The sequence below is a fragment of the Phyllobates terribilis genome, unplaced genomic scaffold, assembly GCF_046119375.1.
Source record: "Phyllobates terribilis strain yellow unplaced genomic scaffold, ASM4611937v1 Scaffold_2__4_contigs__length_985480577, whole genome shotgun sequence".
NCBI classification, from domain to species: domain Eukaryota; kingdom Metazoa; phylum Chordata; class Amphibia; order Anura; family Dendrobatidae; genus Phyllobates; species Phyllobates terribilis.
The window spans coordinates 412,999,119-413,019,973 of NW_027362762.1; the positions used below are offsets into that span (position 1 = coordinate 412,999,119).

The 20,855-nt window shown below is 39.4% G+C and overlaps 1 protein-coding gene across 1 annotated transcript in view; it reads left to right on the forward strand.

The window, feature by feature from the left end:
• The window catches only part of CALN1 (calneuron 1), an 834,322-nt gene that overhangs the window by 321,318 nt on the left and 492,149 nt on the right, over nucleotides 1-20,855 (forward strand). The window contains exon 4 of the mRNA XM_073665133.1: nucleotides 1,926-2,038. Within this exon, the coding sequence (XP_073521234.1) occupies nucleotides 1,926-2,038 (113 nt within the window). The remainder of the gene's footprint in view (nucleotides 1-1,925; nucleotides 2,039-20,855) is intronic.

Below are 20,855 nucleotides of genomic sequence, written 5' to 3' on the forward strand. Positions count from 1 at the left end.
TGTCTTTGCCATGTGAGCTCCATTATTCTTTAGCATTTGTGCCACTTCCCAAGAGGATTAAATAAAGCTATATTTCTGTTCTGTTTTTTGTTTTCTTTTGCACCTATTATTATGGAGTTGTAATAAAGATCCTCATTAATAATTTCCAGCAGACTCCCGGGTTGCCTTTCCTTAATTACATTCTTGAATAATTATCAACAGTCTTTGACCCAGTGTTTTTTTTCTTTGCCTCCAAGAATAGTTTTGGGCTATTATTTAGAAGTTGAAAATTACATAAGTGGTACTTTGCTAATTAAGATATTATTAAAGGATATGTGTTTCCCTGTTCACGGTTGTTAGAAACAGATGCCCTAATTACTTGAAGCTGTACTATTTTCCTGTTAAAACAGTTGTTGGCACTTATTAAATGTATTATTACTTATTATCACAATTTTGAAAATGAAAAATTAGACTAATAATAGACTCATAAATCATTTTTTGTGATGCTCAGAAGCTGCTTGATATAGACGCAGATGTCCAAATTATGCTGTTGTAAAGAAGCTGAGTGACACAGGTAATTGCTTCACCAAAAGATCATTTAAATGCACAAATTGTGTAGATTCATATGAAAGGACTTCAGGAAGCTGTAGTCAGCTAACATAAGAGTATTCACAAACAGCATTCATGTTTTAGTTAAACCACTGACATGCACTTAAAAACCTTTGTCACTTCTCATGGAATATAATATAACCAAATCAAAACAAAAGAACTTAAATAGGTTATGAAGAATAATACCTTATTTTATGGAATGGTCATTACTGGATAACAGCAACAATCACTTTTTTTTATCTATTTTCATTATATATCAATCATTATTGAAGTTTCCCTTTTAAATACAGAATATATATATATGAATATATATATATTCATGAATAAATAAGATTGTACCTTATTACCCCTCACCGGTATTCATGCAGGATCATAGATAGTCGGGTTGGCACAGCATTAAGAAAAACAATTTGTTTCTCTGGATTCAAATCTCCTCTTAGGGACGCTCACATGGCAATTTTGGAAGTTCTTATAGAAACGAGTGGAGAGAGCAGCCATCTTTCTATCCCTGACAGCGTATGTACCGGATAACCTCTGTTCTCTTGAAATACATTGGACATATCCTATCAGTATGCGATAGATGTCCCCCTCACTTATTTGGCCTTATAGCAGTTTGGTATGCCTGCTATCCCTGTAGCTATGCACTTTTACTTTACCTGCTACTTTTAGGTTGGAAATCTGCGTTGCAAATTTTGTTTGACACCAGTGTTCCTATACTGATTGGATAGACAGGCTATCCCACTTTTAGGTGACAAAAAACTAACATTAAAAATATGTATTATGAACTAGGATTTTGGAGAGGAACTTCTTCAAAATTAGCATGAAAAAATTCCCCTAAATGTGAACTTACCCTAAATGTAGTAGTGTTTTCCTTTGTCAATCATTTTTTGTTTAGTTCTAGATCCATTAATATTGGATTTTTGTCAAAATTGATTTATATTTGAATTTAATTTTGAATTTATGAAGCGATCCCATGCAACACTAGTAATCCTCAGTGCTTTCTTGGTTCAACTTTCCACCCGGTCGATTTTACATGTAGAGTCCAAGGATCTGAATACAAGAATTAAAGGTATTGGCTGAAAAAAAACACATTAGAATGTTTCGGTTTCATCCGGTCTTTGTCAACCAAAACCTATGTTGCCTTGAATCCTTAAATTCTACACTGCCAATTAATTTTTAATTAAAATATCTTCTCAATAGAATTACTGATTTTAAGCTGAGTAATTTTATGTTAGGTGGGTAAACTACTTAAAGAAGGTTAATGGAAAATCCTGTAACACATGACAATGCTATAAAATGAACAGCAGAAAAATGTTATATGAATTTCTTTTTTGTAGGGGATGGTCAAGTGGACTTTGACGAATTTATGACAATTCTGGGTCCTAAACTGGTGTCCACAGAGGGTCGGGATGGATTCCTGGGCAATACAATAGATAGTATATTCTGGCAGGTAAGCACAATATCCTGAACATTTAGATTTCTCTTCTCCGTTGTTTTTCTAAAATTAGAATTAATGATTATTTGGTAAACTTAAACCTAGAAACTCAATTCTACCATCATGTACAGCTGATAGGTTCATATTTATTTTATTCCTTGTTTTCTTGCTGATGTAGTAATACAGTTGTGAACACCTTTAATTATTACTTCACTGTTTAGGCCATATAAGTATGGCATCCTAGAGTTGTTATTATCAGTTTGTCACTTGACAGCTAATAAATATGTGATGAACACTACTGAGTACAGTGTCCATTTTAGGACATGATCAGATATCAAAATCAAACATCAGAATGATGTCAGTTTGAGGCTAAATACCCTGTCTGACAAGTGATTCTGACAAGTGATCCTGATAAGTGATTTTGACAAGTGATTTTGATAAGTGACTTTTACAACTGTAATAATAATCATAAAAATAAAGAGTCACTGTTCGCTGATGGGACTTGAACCTAGAATTCTTTGTCCAGAAACCAGTACACTAACCACCGAGGCATTACCTCAGTTGAAGAAACCTTGGAGTTCTATTTGGTTATATGATTTTCAGCTCAAACCTGATTGAAAGTCATTGGGACTTATTTACAGACTGCAAGCAAGCCAAATTCAAATGATGTTTGATTTTGATGTGTGAGTCTGATGTGTGACTTTCTTCAAACATCAGAATTGGAATCACGATAAAGTTTTGTCACCCTGTGTATTTTCATGTTTGATCTCACAAGACAAGAAAAGCCACTAGTTACTATCACTTGACTGGATAGCTAAATGGTAAGGCATCAGCCTCTGAAGCTACAGTGTCACAGTTCATATCCCAATAGAAATTTCATTATTATTATTATTTTTTTAAAATTATGCCTGTTTACCACACAAACTACAGGGGTATTTTACTTTTAATATCTGACATTCTGATTGTCATCCTGATGTGTTAAGAGTTTCAGACACGCTGTCTATTTGCATGGTAAATTACATAGCCAAAGTAAATTGGGAGGCACTAATTTACTACATATCTATTTCCAAGTGACTGTACATTTGCATAATTTCTTAAAGGGGTCTAATGATAAAATTTCGTTATTGTCAATTTTTCTTTCCATCCACCCAAGAACTGGCTGCAAACTCCCAATTTACTTTTGCTATGTAATTATTATTATATATCACTAACTAAATAATCAAATAATGAACCTACAGTTTAATGGTAAGGAATCTGTGTCACATAGTTTTGGTTTGAAAGGATAATAATAATAGTAATAATAATAATAATACATTATTAGTAATAATAATTAATAATAAAAAGTTGAGTGTCCCTACTGGGAATTGAAACCAAAAGCTTATGTTTTGCAGGCAGCACACTTACATTTGAGCTATACACTCATTAATGAAAAGTGGGCATTCTATTTGGTTATGTTATTTTCAGTGCAGTCAGGTCTTTCATACAGACATTGTCCAAACCAAATTCAAATGATGTATGAGTTTGATGAATGAGTTTGATACCTGACTTTCATCACACATCAAAATCAAAATCAGAAGGACTTCCAGACACAATGAGTATTTGCATAGTAGATATCATAAACCAAGAAAAAACATCTAGCAGCATCATTTGAGCTTATGGCAGAATGGTAACTCTATTGCTTCACAGATTGGGTGATCCGAGTTGAAATCCCTGGTGCAGAAAAAATAAACTTTTGTTTTTTAAATGATGCTGGCTAGCACACAAACTTCACTAATGCTTTGCTTTGTTATCTGACTTTTCTCACACATCAGAATACGAATCACAATTACTTTTAGACCCCCTGAGTATTATCATGGTTAATCTCATAAGCCAAGAAAAACCTGGAGGGACACTGAACTTTTTATTATTAATTATTATTAGTATCATTATTATTATTATTATGACTACCATTATTATTATTATTATTATTACTATCATTATTATCCTTTCAAACCAAAGCTATGTTACACAGATGCCTTACCATTAAACTGTAGGTTCATTATTTGATTATTTAGGTAGTGATATATAATAATAATTACATAGCAAAAGTAAATTGGGAGTTTGCAGCCAGTTCTTGGGTGGATGGAAAGAAAAATTGACAATAATGAAATTTTATCATTAGACCCCTTTAAGAAATCATGCAAATGTACAGTCACTTGGAAATAGATATGTAGTAAATTAGTGCCTCCCAATTTACTTTGGCTATGTAATTTACCATGCAAATAGACAGCATGTCTGAAACTCTTAACACGTCAAGATGGCAATCAAAATGTCAGATATTAAAAGTAAAATACTCTTGTAGTTTGTGTGCTAAATAGACACAATTAAAAAAAAAAAGAATTCTATTGGGATTTGAACCATGACAATGCAGTTTCAGAGGCTGATGCCTTACCATTGAGCTATCCAGTCAAATGACAGTAGCTGGTATCTTTTCTTGTCTGGTGAGATCAACCATGAAAATACTCAGGGTGACTAAAAGTCATTGTGATTCTGATTCTGATGTTTGAAGAAAGTCACACATCAGACTCACACATCAAAATCTAACATCATTTGAATTTGGTTTGCTTGCAGTCTGTGCATAAGTCCCAATGACTTTCAATCAGGTTTACACTGAAAATCATATAACCAAATAGAACTCCAAGGTTTATTCAACTGAGTTAATAGCGCAGTGGTTAATGCACTGGTTTCTGGACACAGAACTTTGGGTTCAAGTTCCATCAGCGAACAGTGACTTATGTTTATTATTATAGTTGTAAAATTCAATTACCAAAGTCACTTGTCAGACAGGGTATTTAGCCTCAAACTGACATCATTCTGATGTTTGATTTTGACATCTCATCATGTCCTAAAATGGACACTGTAACTGAGATACTTTGAGATTACTGAAACTTCAGCTCTTGCAGAAGTCACACAATCAGTGGATGTAATGTTAAAAAAATAAATTGGTAATATTATAATACATTAGAAGCAATTTATAAATATAATATCAATAAATATAAGCAGGGCTGTCCCAAGCACCAGGCAAACCCGGACAAATGCCGAAACTCACTGTGCCTGGAGGTCGCACGCTGCTCAGGTTGCAACTTGCGATATCTGACATACACCAGGAAACCAAGTCTGCTTCATACATTGCAGGTGCAGGTTGTGTTACACAGCCGGCCACTGAAAAGGAGCTACAGGTGCTTCTCACAAAATTAGAATATCCTCAAAAATTTGATTTATTTCAGTTCTTCAATACAAAAAGTGAAACTCATATATTATATAGAGTCATTACAAACAAAGTGATCTATTTCAAGTGTTTATTTCTGTTAATGTTGATGATTATGGCTTACAGACAATGAAAACACAAAGGTCATTATCTCAGTAAATTAGAATAATTAACAAAAAACACCTGCAAAGGCTTCCTACGCATTTAAAAAGGTCCCTTTAGTCTGTTTCAGTAGGCTACACAATCATGGGGAACACTGCTGACTTGACAGATGTCCAGAAGGTAGTCATTGACACACTCTACAAGGATGGTATGCCATCAGCCGACCTCCAGCTGTCATGACAACCCATTAGCGCCCCACAATCACATCTTGGGCGTGCCAATGGGTGGGTGGATTGATGCAGCCACCTACCGGCGTGTGTTAAAGGCATCTGTCAGGGATTGACAGCATGATTTAGCAGGTTAACAGTTACGGTCAACTCCACCTGGCTGTTAGATGGACATGATGGCTGATTAAATCAGCCATCATGTGTGGGGAAAGATGCGGGCTCAGTGTGCACATAAAAATCAGGCAGCCAGCATATGACGTACCGATACGTCATATGTCGTTAAGGGGTTAACTACTTCTGGACCACACATACTTTAAACATTTACTAAGTCCACATATTACTCTACTATTCTGTTCTAAAATGTTGTTGCATAGTAATTAGTTGCACGAGAATGTATAACTGCAAGATCCAGAAGCTGGATGTCAAACATAGTGGTACTTAGCACTGTTGCCTTACAGCAATGGGGTCCTAGGTTTAAATCCCACCTAAGACAATATCTACAAAGTGTTTGCATTGGTTTCCTTTGAGAATTAGGGCTTCCTCTCGTAACTCAAAGACATACTTATAGGGAAATTGGATTATGAGCCCCAATGTGGACAGTAATGCTAATGTCTGTAAAGAGCTGTGGAATATGATGGTGCTATATAAGTAAGCAAAATAAATAATAAAAACGCATACTATATGTGAAGAACATAAAATTGTGCCTTCTAGTTTGGATTCATACTGATATAGAGATACATTATTGCCTGTACATTTTTGTAGATTATACCTGAGTTGCTATTTTTAGATGTGCGGCAGTATGCACCTTTACGATACGTGCATAGAAGTCAAAAGGTCAATAAATTAAAAATCAGGTCAGTTGTAGCTTCTAGAATATATGATTTAATTTTCTCTACTAGTAAAACATTTGCAAGGAATTGTTTTGTATCTAAATGAAAAGTTCCATGATTTTTATTAGGATTAATTTATAAATGCAAATATGCTAAAAAGATGTCAAATAAAGTTACCTTAGATACTAAAATCTCTGTGAACCTTTTGATGTAACATTCCAAAAGTGAAATCATACTGTGACTTTACTTTTGCCCTTCACAGTTTTATCAGGCTGGAAATAGATTCATATTTTCTGAGACTTGGACTTGATAGAAATTCAATTAATAATAAAAATGGACAGAAATGCTGTTTTGTAAAGGGCATATGTCGCAGTCGCATTTTTTCTAGTAAATTTAAAGAGTAACTAAAGTACATAATTGTATCCAGCATGGAAAGTTATGAAACTTAGCAAATAATTTTATTAGGGAATTTGTCTTTATTACTGTAAAAAGATGTATGTAAGTGGCTTCCTAGTAGTTTTTCTCCAATCTACTTGCCTACCTTTAGCTGGATTTATACAAGAATATACTCATTTGGACTACTAATGCTAGCATTGAAAGGGTCAGCACTTGTCTCCTCCTCTGAGTTTTATGCTAATCAGAACATCATCAGTACTCCAAATGTATAAATTCAGTGCAACTGAAGGCAGGGAAAAAAGCAGGGGTTTGGGAGCAACTTAAATGCATTTTTTTACAGAAATACAGACAAATCCCCTAGTAAAGTGATTTGGGAAGTTTCATAATGTTGCTGGACACAATTATAAAAAATAAACTAAAAACGAAAGTTTAGAAACTCTTTAAAGAGGTTGTCTTCAACAAATAAAGTTTATTCTATAGCACTAATACAGATATACAAATTATGTTCTGTATTTGCACAGTTTTTTTCCTTTGAGGCTTAGAACAGAGGTAAAGAAACAATAATGTTTTGTTTTCAAGAAAGTTGCACTTATCTACATAAGAGGAGGCTTCCCTTATTCTATATAGGGGCATATTCTGAATACACAGGGTCACGTCGCAAAAAACAGATATCCCTCATGCCAAGATGAAGGCCCCACACATTAAGACAGACATTGTGCAGTGAGACGAACAACAATGCCTATTAAAAGAAAGGTCCATATGTCTTAAAAGTGGTGTGCACCTACGTTCGCCTCACCACAAATCTTATTCCAAAGTAAAATTCGTGGTGTAAGGTTTTCTAAAATTTGTCATGTCTTGTCCCTGCCTTTGATGCGGGCTCGCACGCTGAGCCTGCATTTTTCCACGCACATGACGGCTGATTTATTCTGCCATCATGTGCCTTTAACAGCCGTGGGTGCAGCGGTGCTCCGCCTATGGCTGTTAACCTGTTAAATCCAGCTGTCAATCACTGACATTTAACACAGACCGACAAGGGCTCACATCATTCCTTGCTCCCATTGGCGCACCTGTGACGTGATTGCGGGGCGCCGATGGGTTGCCATGACAGCCAAGGGTTTATCTTCAACCTTAAAAAACGATGACAGAAATTGACACAATTGAAAACGTGAGATTGGGCAAAAGTTCAGCAACTTTTCAAAGTGTTTTACACCAGATTTCTGGCGTATACCCTTTGATGAGTCAGGGTCAAAGTGCAGTCCATCTTCTGAGATTGGTAACCTTAGACCATCATTCAGGATTCTAATAGCTATGACTTGGCTGCATCTAACTGCTTGATTGCCGGCACTGGTAATAATGACACAGCAGGGGTGACACTGTGCCTTTAATTTTGCTTGTGTGTTGCCCTGCCACGTCATTACTAGCAGACACAGTCGCACGGCGCACTGCGGGTGGCCTTGAGATTGCTAATGCTTCCTCACAATTTGGTTTCTCAAGTCCTCAGACAGTTCTTTGGTCTTCTTTCTTTTCTCCATGCTCAATGTGGTACACACAAGGACACAGGACAGAGGTTGAGTCAACTTTAATCCATGTTAACTGGCTGCAAGTGTGATTTAGTTATTGTTAGGTGCCACAGGTAAGTTACAGGTGCTGTTAATTACACGAATTAGAGAAGCATCACATGATTTTTCAAACAGTGCCAATACTTTTCTCCACCCTCTTTTTTAGGTTTGGTGTGGAATTATATCCAATTTGGCTTTAGGACAATTCTTTTTGTGTTTTTTCATTGAAGACAAATTAAATGAAGATAATAATACCAAAGAATTTGTGATTGCAATCATTTTCAGGACGAAACTGAGTATTATCTGACAGAATTGCAGGGGTGCCAATACTTTTGGCCACCACTGTATGTGTGTGCATGCATGTATGATGTTAATGTCTGTGTATGTCAGTGTATATGACGGTATATACACTGCACAAAAAAATAAAGGGAACATTTAAACAACAGAATATAACTCCAAGTAAATCAAACTTCTGTGAAATCAAACTGTCCACTTAGGAAGCAACACTGATTGACAATCAATTTCACATGCTGTTGTGCAAATGGAATAGACAATAGATGGAAATTATTGGCAATTATCAAGACACCCTCAATAAAGGAGTGGTTCCGCAGGTGGGGACCACAGACCACATCTCAGCACCAATGTTTTCTGGCTGATGTTTTGGTCACTTTTGAATGTTGGTTGTGCTTTCACACTCGTGGTAGCATGAGACGGACTCTACAACCAACAGACGTTGCTCAGGCAGCGCAGCTCATCCAGGATGGCACATCAATGCGAGCTGTGGCAAGAAGGTTTGCTGTGTCTGTCAGTGTAGTGTCCAGAGGCTGGAGGCGCTACCAGGAGACAGGCCAGTACACCAGGAGACGTGGAGGGGGCCGTAGGAGGGCAACAACCCAGCAGCTGGACCGCTACCTCCACCTTTGTGCAAGGATGAACAGCAGGAGCACTGCCAGAGCCCTGCAAAATGACCTCCAGCAAGCCACAAATGTGCATGTGTCTGCACAAACGGTTAGAAACCGACTCCATGAGGGTGGTATGAGGGCCCGACGTCCAAAGATGGGGGTTGTGCTCACAGCTTAACACTGTGCAGGACGCTTGGCATTTGCACAGAACACCAGGATTGTCAAAGTCGCCACTGGCGCCCTGTGCTCTTCACAGATGAAAGCAGGTTCACACTGAGCACATGTGACAGACGTGACAGAGTCTGGAGACGCCGTGGAGAGCGATCTGCTGCCTGCAACATCCTTCAGCATGACCAGTTTGGCAGTGGGTCAGTAATGGTGTGGGGTGGCCTTTCTTTGGAGGGCCTCAAAGCCCACTATGTGCTCGCCAGAGGTAGCCTTACTGCCATTAGGTACCGAGATGAGATCCTCAGACCCCTTGTGAGACCTTATGCTGATACAGTTGGCCCTGGGTTCCTCTTAATGCAGAACAATGCCAGACCTCATGTGGCTCGAGTGTGTCAGCAGTTCCTGCAAGATGAAGGCATTGAAGTCATGGACTGGCGTGCCCGTTCCCCAGACCTGAATCTGATTGAGCACATCTGGGACATCATGTCTCGCTCCATCCACCAAAGTCACGTTGCACCACTGACTGTCCAGGAGTTGGCGGATGCTTTAGTCCAGGTCTGGGAGGAGGTGCCACAGGAGACCATCTGCAACCTCATCAGGAGCATGCCCATGCATTGTAGGGAGCTCATACAGGCACGTGGAGGCCACACACAATACTGAGCCTCATTTTGACTTGTTTTAAGGACATTACATCAAAGTTGGATCAGCCTGAAGTGTGTTTTTCCACTTTAATTTTGGGGGTGACTCCAAATCCAGGCCTCCATTGGTTAATAAATTTGATTTCCATCGATGATTTTTGTGTGATTTTGTTGTCAGCACATTCAACTTTGTACAGAACAAAGTATTCAATGAGAATATTTCATTCATTCAGATATAGGATGTGTTATTTGAGTGTTATTTTTTTTTTTGAGCAGTGTATATATTTATGTCTGTTTTATATGTGTTTTTAAGAATTTGTATTCAAATATGTACATATGTCTGTATGTGTATGTATATGTGTATATGCATGTCTGCGTATTGTATGTGTGCATATATGTGTTCCATGTGCATGTGTGTATGTGTGTGCAAGCTTGCATATGTGCGCATGTCTGCATACTGCGTGTGTGCATGTCTGCATACTGTGTGCATGTGTTTGTGCATGTCTGCATACCTTGTGTGTGCATGTCTTCATTCTGTGTTTGTGCGTGCATGTCTGCATACCGTGTGTGCGTGCATGTCTGCATACCGTGTGTGTGTGTGCATGTCTGCGTACCGTGTGTGTGCATGCATGTCTGCGTACTGTGTGTACCATAGGTGTGCATGTCTGCGTTCCGTGTGTGCATGCATGTGTGCGTACTGTTTGTGTGCATGTCTGCGTACTGTGTGTGTGCGCGCATGTCTGCATACTGTGTGTGTTCATGTCTGCGTACCGTGTGTGTGCATGTCTGCCTACCGTGTGCGTGCATGTCTGCTTACCGTGTGTGCGTGCATGTCTGTGTACCGTGTGCGTGCATGTCTGCGTACCGTGTGTGTGTGCATGCATGTTTGCATATGTGAAGGATGAGGGGACAGCCTGTGCCCTGTGTTGTATACCTATATTTCTCTGCCGTATCTGCGCATCATGAATGGTGGCATGTGTTAAAGGGTCCTACTGAGACTCTTTCACCCGGGGCCCACGAAAACCTGCACCCTTGCACTGTGCCTGCTATGCCTCTCGTACTTGTGGCTTGTGTACTTGGTTTGTGGCTGCCGTGTCTCATGTCCTACTACCTCTATGTATAGTTCTTAACACTATGGACTAAATTCTTTCATCCCAGTTAGGCATTTTCTGCTCCTCTGCAGTGTTTTGTGCATCACCCACTACTTTGAATTGTATTTTTCAATTAAAATTGCATCCTGGGGATACAGATAATGTTAGTTGTTGTGACCATAGTCACTACTCACAGACAAGATGTGAGGCAGGGAAGTCAAATGTTCCGGGGTTAGATACCAAGGCAGCACATTGTAAACAAATGGAAAAGACAAAGGCATAGTCAGGTAATAGTCCAAGGTCAGAATACCAGGAACTTAGCGGCTCAGAGCAAAAGGAAAAGGCAAACGGATGGTCAGAGCAAGGTCCAAGGTAAGGCAGCTATAGATCAATAAACAGAGCACAGGAATACAATGCAAACATGCACCACCGAGCAAATGCTACGACTGGCAGAGATCTGGGACTGACAGCTTAGCTATGCAGTTGGGTAATCACTTATAACAGGGAACACCTGAAGTAAGATCAATACCTCCCAGTATAAGATTGGACAACTGAGCAGTTTATCAAAATACTGACAGCTCAGCATGCCTCTGCACTAGATTGGACAACTGAGCTTTCACTCACTACATCAAAGACACACTGTTATGATTCAACAAGCTTTGACGTTTGAGACCAGATCTATTAGTGAAGGGAATTGCAGTTCAACCAACATTGAAATGCTCTGTAACTTAAAGAGTTGCTGGCATTTTAATTTTTATTTCATAAATCAATAGTACACATGAAAATAAGCAAATTTGTAGTATTTTTTTTTCAGAGAAAATTTCCTTTTTTCTCTTCCAAAATTGATCAATCAATCATTATTAAAATCATCAATTCTGAGGTAAATTCTGTATTCAATGAAGACAGACTTTCCCATTACTGATACAGGAGATGGCAGTTGCTATGGATACAATTCTATGTAGATAGAAGGAGGAGCTAGAGATTCTATCCTCCTCTTCCTTCTATCTAGATAAAATCTCATCAGTAGCAGCTGCCATCTCCTATCTCAGTAATGGGAAAGTCTTTCTTCACTGAATAAGATTTTACCTCAAATTTCTCTGATAAAATATATTACAAAGTAACTTATTTTCATGTGTATTATTGATTTATGAAATAAAAATTAAATCAACGGTTACGCTTTAATCAAGGATAATGATCATGTGCCGTTCCAGACATCAAACCACAGCAGACAATACTCGGCACTAGAGGTTAGAGAAATGAAGAATGGGACATTGTTGCTTTAAGCTTTCTAGCACAGACTACTGGAACAGTCTGTTCTGAATACATAGGGGTGGTAGAAGGTGAGTATGCCTGATGTTTTAAGCCTATACATTTTTGTTTAAGCCGGACAACCACTATAAATCGCTTTGCTCTTGGGTAAAAAATGGTATCATAATGGGGGCCTCAATTTGTTTTCTTTTCCTCTGTGGCTCCCTCTTTTCTACACCACTTTTTGTAAATATGAAAATTTTTTACATTTATATACTAGCTATTGAACCCGTTCTACACCCGGGTAGCGAGCATTTTTATTGGTATATTTCCGGCGCCATTTTTTTTTAAGACACCGTTTCTGCGAATTCCCATATACAGTGTTTTCAATAAAATGGCGCCGAATAGCGTGGTGTGCACATGCGGTTGCTCCGCCACCATTTTATTGAAGTAATGTATTACAACGTCATCATAGCAGTGCGCACGCGGCAGCCATAGGGGTAATGGAGATGCGCGGTGTATGCGCACTGCTATGTTGACGTTGTAGTACATTACTTAAATAAAATGGCGCCGAGTGAGCGCAGTCCTGGGCACCAGTTTTACACAATATACAGAATATCTATATCTAGATATCTATATAGATATAGATATACTGTATATTGTGTAAAACTGGTGCCCAGGATCAGAGAGAACTAAACACATTCTAAAGAGTTTGACTCAGTTTATGATTCTTTTTGTTGTTTTCTTAGCGTGTAATGCAGTATGTACAAAATATATATAATTGGCAATCTTATAAATGGTCCTTTCTATGTAGGAACCCTCTAGTTCTAAACCAACAATGCAAACATTAGCCTGGAGAGATTTAGGGTAAATAATTTCAGGAACCATTGAAAAGAATAGAGACTTTAATTTTTCTTGCAGAATGGATAATAATAAACTATAGTTTGATTTTGTGTGTTTTTCCTCCTTTTCTCATAGAAAATAGATGACCCGCTGCTTTCCTCTCTATATTTAGATTCAAATGACTATTTGTGGTTAAAGACTTTGACTACTTACCGTAGCTTGTATTATTCCCAGTAGTGTCTCACTTGCATTGAGATATTTTATTTTTCACAATTTATGCTCATATCGGTATGCTGTCAGCTACTGCAAGATAGATACTCAGGTAAATTAAAATTTGGAAGCAGCCTGGTAGTCAACGGGATTTTCATATTTCTATTTTCTTGACATTTTATGCATTAGACCATTTACCACATTTTATTGAACTGTTCAGTCTTTTTATTCCCAAAATATTCCAATTAAATCTAGAAAAAATTTCACTTTACCATAAGAACTGTATTTATAGTGTAAATGAGATAATTTTTTAAACTTATTCCAGTGCTTTACTGGAAAGAGATAATGCAAGCTCATCTAGAGTGGGTCTAGATGTCCTTGACTAATGACTATACTTATAGGATTTGTGATTAATGGCTGTTAATGTATGGTATTCTGAGGACCAGTGCTATAACATAGAGAAAGACTGCTATAAAATTGAATAGTTGACCTTTTAGGGGCTTATAATAAACATGTTATGAATGGTTTCCGATCTACAAATTAAATACACTGCTCAAAAAAATAAAGGGAACACTCAAATAACACATCCAAGATCTGAATGAATGAAATATTCTCATTGAATACTTTGTTCTGTACAAAGTTGAATGTGCTGACAACAAAATCACACAAAAATCATCACTGCAAATCAAATTTATTAACCAATGGAGGTCTGGATTTGGAGTCACCCCCAAAATTAAAGTGGAAAAACACACTACAGGCTGATCCAACTTTGATTTAATGTCCTTAAAACAAGTCAAAATGAGGCTCAGTATTGTGCGTGGCCACCACGTGCCTGTATGACCTCCCTACAACGCCTGGGCATGCTACTGATGAGGTTGCAGATGGTCTCCTGTGGGATCTCCTCCCAGACCTGGACTAAAGCATCCACCAACTCCTTGACAGTCTGTGGTGCAACATGACATTGGTGGAGGGAGCGAGACATGATGTCCCAGATGTGCTCAATCGGATTCTGGTCTGGGGAATGGGCGGGCCAGTCCATAGCTTCAATGCCTTCATCTTGCAGGAACTGCTGACACACTCCAGCCACATGAGGTCTGGCATTGTCCTGCATTGGGAGGAACCCAGGGCCAACCGCACCAGCATATGGTCTCACAAGTGGTCTGAGGATCTCAACTCGGTACCTAATGGCAGTCAGGCTACCTCTGACGAGCACATGGAGGGCTGTGCGGCCCTCCAAAGAAAGGCCACCCCACACCATTACTGACCCACTGCCAAACCGGTCATGCTGAAGGATGTTGCAGGCAGCAAATCGCTCTCCACGGCATCTCCAGACCCTGTCACATCTGTCACATGTGCTCAGTGTGAACCTGCTTTCATCTGTGAAGAGCATAGGGCGCCAGGGGCGACTTTGCCAATCCTCGTGTTTTGTGGCAAATGCCAAGCGTCCTGCACGTTGTTGGGCTGTGAGCACAACCCCCATCTGTGGACGTCGGACCCTCATACCACCCTCATGGAGTCAGTTTCTAACCGTTTGTGCAGACACATGCACATTTGTGGCCTGCTGGAGGTCATTTTGCAGGGCTCTTGCAGTGCTCCTCCTGTTCCTCCTTGCACAAAGGTGGAGGTAGCGGTCCTGCTGCTGGGTTTTTGCCCTCCTACGGCCCCCTCCACATCTCCTGGTGTACTGTCCTGTCTCCTGATAGTGCCTCCAGCCTCTGGTCACTACCCTGACATACACAGCAAACCTTCTTGCCACAGCTCGCATTGATGTGCCATCCTGGATGAGCTGCACTACCTGAGCAACTTCTGTGGGTTGTAGAGTCCGTCTCATGCTACCACGAGTGTGAAAGCACAGCCAACATTCAAAAGTGACCAAAACATCAGCCAGAAAGCATTGGTGCTGAGATGTGGTCTGTGGTCCCCACCTGCAGAACCCACTCCTTTATTGAGGGTGTCTTGATAATTGCCAATAATTTCCATCTATTGTCTATTCCATTTGCACAACAGCATGTGAAATTGATTGTCAATCAGTGTTGCTTCCTAAGTGGACAGTTTGATTTCACAGAAGTTTGATTTACTTGGAGTTATATTCTGTTGTTTAAGTGTTCCCTTTATTGTTTTGAGCAGTGTATATTAGATATCCTAGATACATTAGATTGATTTGCTGTTATTTATTGTTGCATTTAAAGAAAGTTTGAAAGAGATATCATCATACAAGAAACACACATTATTACCCCTTCACCCCCAGGCCTGTTTTCACCTTCCTGACCAGGCCAAATTTTAAAATTTTGACCAATGTCACTTTATGAAGTAATATCTCTGGAACGCTTCAACATATCCCAGTGATTCTGGGAATGTTTCTTATGACATAATGTACTTCATATTAGTGGTAAATTTTGGTCGATATGATTTGCATTTATTTATGAAAATATTGAAAATTTGACAAAAAATGTAAAGATTTTGCAATTGTCAAACTTTGAATTTTTATGCCCTTAAATCAGACGGTTATACCACACAAAATAGTTCATAAATACTAATCACCACTACTTTACATCAGCATCATTTTTGAAACATAATTATTTTTTGTTAGGAAGTTAGAAAGGTTAAAAGTTGATCAGCAATTTCTCACTTTTCCAACAAAATTTACAAATTTTTTTGGGGACCACATCACATTTGTAGTGACTTTGAGGGGCCTATCTGACAGAAAATATTGCACCCCTCAAAGTGCTGAAAACCATATTCAAGAAGTTTATTAAGTTTATTAACCCTTTAGGTGCTTCACGGGAACGAAAGAAAAATTTTAAATTTTAAATTTTCCCACAAAAATGTTGCTTTAGCCCCAATTTTTTTGTTTACACAAGGGTAACAGGAAAAAATAGACCATACAATTTCTTGTGCAATTGCTCTTGAGTACCACATTACCCTATATGTGGTGAAAAACTACTGTTAAGCCGCACGGCAGGGCTCGGAAGGGAAGGAGCACCATTTGAGTTTTGGAGCACAAAATTGGCTAGAATAGATATTGGATGCCATGTTGCGTTTGCAGAGGCCCAGATTTAACCATGGAACCCCCCACAAGTGACCCAATTTTGGAAACTACACCCCTTAAGGAATTTATTTAGTGATGTGGTGAGTACCTTAAACCACAAGTGCTTTACAGAATTTTATAACGTGGAGCGGAAAAAATACAATTTTCCCACAAAAAATGTTGCTTTAGTCACAATTTTTTCATTTTCACAAGGGTAACAGGAGAAAACAGGCCAAACTATTTTTTCTGTAATTTCTCCTGGGTACACAGATACCTTATATGTGGTGGAAAACTACTGTTAGGGCGCATGGCAGGACTCGGAAGGGAAGGAGTGGCAGTTGAATTCTGGAGCGCAGTTTTGGCTGAAATTATCTGTGGAAGCCATGTCACATTTGAAGAGCCCCTGAGATGCTAAACAGCAGAAACCCACAAGTGACCCCATTCTGTCAACTACACCTATCAAGAAATTCATCTAAGGATTTAGCGAGCATTTTTTACCTTCAGGTGATTCACAGAATTTTATAACATTGGGCTGTATCCATTAAAATGTTACTTTGGCCCCTAGTTTTTAATTTTGAAAATAGATAATAGGAGAAAATAAGAGTACAATTTGTTATGCAATTTCTCATAAGTACGCCATACATCATATGTGGTCAAAAACTACTATTGAACAGTGTGTAGCTCAGATGGGAAGGAGCGCCATATAGGACTTCAGATTTTGCTGGAATGGTTTGAGGGTGTCATGTAACATTGGCAGAGCCCCTGAGGTGCCAGAACATCATGTTCTCCACACAATTTTATACCACTGAGCGGTAAAGAAAGAATAATTAAATTTTTGCCTCGAAAATGTTATTTTATCCACAAGTTTTTCATTTTTATAAGGGCTAATAGGAAAAAATGGACCTCAGAGTTTGTAGTGTAATTTCTCCTCAGTATGCCAATACCCTACATGTAATTGGTAACTACTTTCAGGCACAGTGAAAAGCTCAGAAGGGATTGAGCAGATAGTGCAGATTTTGCTGCTATGGATTACGACCCACTGGAAAAGCCTCTGAGTTCTCAGAGCAGCAGAACTCCCCATAAATGACCCCATTGTACAAACTACACCTCTCAATAAATTCATCTAAAGGTGCAGTGATCATATTGACCCCACAGATGTGTCACAGAATTTTATACCATTAGGAAGTGAAGAAAAAATAATTACATTTTAACCACAAAATGTTTGTGTAGAATTTTTGTATAATAGTTTGTGGTCTCCACATTCAAATCCCCTAAGTGGCAGAAGAGCAGAATACCCCCTCATGTGACCCCACCCCATTTTGGAAGCTACACCTCTCTGGGATCTATAGGTGTAGTGACAAATTTGACATGTCTGTTTTCCGTAAATAAGCAGTAGTGGATGTTGCTGTGTGAAAATGGCAAATCTGCCATTGCAGTGCCCGTACATTGCAGTACCCAGTACATTTTAGTGCCCGTACGTTGAAGTACCCAGTATGTTGTGCCCAGCTCATGATTCTGGAGACATGGACTCCGCAAATTAGGCTGGCTCTCATCACTACAGAAATTCCAAATGTGGATGGTAAATGTGGTTTAGGCACAATGGGGTTCAGAAGGGAGAAGGACATTTGGATTTTGGAACACATAATTTGCTGGATTTCTTTTGGGGGGCGAGGAGCCATAGTGCTTTTCCAAAGCCTTTGAGCTACCAGTACGTGGAAGCCCCATTTATTTCCATTGACAGATGATGGACCTGAGTGGGGAATTGCTTTTTTGTGTGAATTGAGTTGAAGCTTTTATTGAGACATTTTACATAACATTTTGGATCAAATTTATCCTGTGCCCTACGCTGGGCACTTACAGTACATCGGGGTTTCCATCTGAATCTCCGAATAACGTGATTCAGATGAAACCTCGAGGGATCCATTTACTATAATGAGGCAGGGGAGTTACTTTGTACTCCGTCTGGCCTCTGTTCAGCAGTGTCCTTTTCAAAGGTGCATAAAACTGTGGCTGACCGTGCTTTTATGCACGCTTAAAAAGAGGGACAACACTGGATCAAAGACCAGACGGCATCCTTATTGTCTCCATCTGCCTCATTATATCGAATCTTCTGCCGGGGGTTCCGTCTGAATCACATATTTCAGAGATTTACATGGATTCCCCTGTGTAAGCGCTTAGTGTAGAGCGCAGGATAAATGTGAGGAAAGCCTTACTGCGATCTTTGTTAGGCAGAATGAACAAATCAACAGCAGCTTAAGCTTCTTTTTTTTTTTTAAATTCTATTCCTCGTGCGGTACAAGTGATTAAACAACTTTATTCTTTGGGTCGATGTGATTACAGTGATACCAGATTTATATTGTTTTTTTTATGGCTGGCTAATATCACACACTAAAAAAAGCACTTTTTTTCAAAAACAAGTTTTTGCATTGCCATATTTTGAGAGCTGAGCTATAATTTTTCTATTTTTCTGCGCACATATTCTTGTGAGGGCTTGTTTTCTGAGGGACGACTTGACGATTTTATTGGTATCATTTTAGGTCACATAAAATTTTTTGATTACGGATGAGCGAACCCGTGGAAGTCCATCAGTGTCCTATGTTTGCTCATACCTTGGTTATCTGTATGTTATGTCCGCTTTTATTATTCTAAATAAAATGTTGTTGTTTTTTGAGGCTACATGTTAGCTGAAGTTTGGGTACGGCCAAGAAAAAAGTTCAGTTAGGGTACCAGAACTTGGCCCGAACTTGACCCCGGAACCTAACCCCATATAAGTCAATGGGGACCCGAACTTTGGTGCTGTAAAATGGCTGTAAAATGGACATAGTAAGTGATAGGGGGCTGCAAAAGGAATCTAAAGGGTAGTAAGAGCGCAGAACAATTGCCATGAAAAACAAATATGGATAGGAAAATTATTTAACATAACACAGAGAGAAAAAAATAAAAAATAATCTTGAACCAGGAGGCGGAGATCCAAGTAGAGGAGAGGAGCAGAGTCTTGCTTTTACTGTACTCGTTAATAAATACATACATGAATGAAAAAAGCGACGTGTGGTCCCTCCTATTTTTATAACCAGCCAGCTGTGAGCTGGGCTTATTATGCTGGGAAGGAGCCAATATCCATGGACCTTCCCAGGTTAATATAAGCTTGCAGTTATCGCCTTGCCTTTGCTGGTTATTAAAAATGGGGGACCAAAAAAAATGGCGTGAGACCCCCCCCCTATTTTAAATAACTAGTTAAGGAAAATCAGACAGTTTGGGGCTGATATAAATAGGCTGGGAAGGGCCATGGATATTGGTCCTTTCTCAGATTAATAAGACCAGCCTTCAGCCACCCCAGAAATGGCGCATGCATTAAATGCACCAATTCTGGCGCCTAGCCTCGGCTCTTCCTGATTGCCCTGGTGCGGTGGCAATCGGGGTAATGGTTTTAGGGTTGATATCAGCTGTGTAATGTCCTCTGACATCAAGCCCATGGGTTAGTATTGGAGAGGCATCTGTCAGACACCCCCATTACTAATGCTGTACTCAAAAGAAATAAAAACACACAGAAAAGTCCTTTATTTGTAAAAATCACTATCTTACAAGTTCCCTTTTTTACCCATTTATTACCCCCAAAAAATAATCCACAGGGGTCCGCCGCAATCCTAATGGAGGTCCCACGAAGATTCCCTTCTTCTTCATCCAGTATATGGAGCCCCATTTAGAGATCGCAGCTCCATAGATTGGTGCAGGAGCCACTGCCGAGTCTGATGCTGTACTTTGCGAGACTCAGCCGCTGTGAATTGACGTTACGTCAGTAAGGTTACTTCAGTTCACAGCGGCTGGTTCTCATGAGGGCAGCGCGAGTGTCGGACTGATGAGCGGTGACGTCACCGCTCATCATTAGTCCGGCACTCGAGCTGCCCCCATGAGAATTGGCCACTGTAAATTGAGGTAACCTTACTGACGTTACCTCAGTTCACACTTTTAGGTTACCAGAGGTCACAGCCACCGGGTCTCACAGCAGCTGTGAGGCTTGGAAACCTTAAGGGAGCATTTAATGGAGCCTTTAAGGTTACTGGAGTTCCCAGCTGCTGGGACACCTGGAATCTGTGAACTAATGTGTTCACAGCAGCTGGGAACTCCAGTAACCTTAAAGTGTAACTTAAAGGCTCCCTTAAGGTTTCCGGGTATTACAGCTGCCGGGAAAACTCTGGTAACCCAAAGGGTCTCAGTTCAGTTCACCTCAGTTCACAGGTGATGTCACCGCTCATCAGTTTGGCACTCACGCTGATCTCGTGAGAACCGGCCGCTGTGAACTGAGGTAAACTTAATGATGTCACCTCAGTTCACAGCGGCCTGGT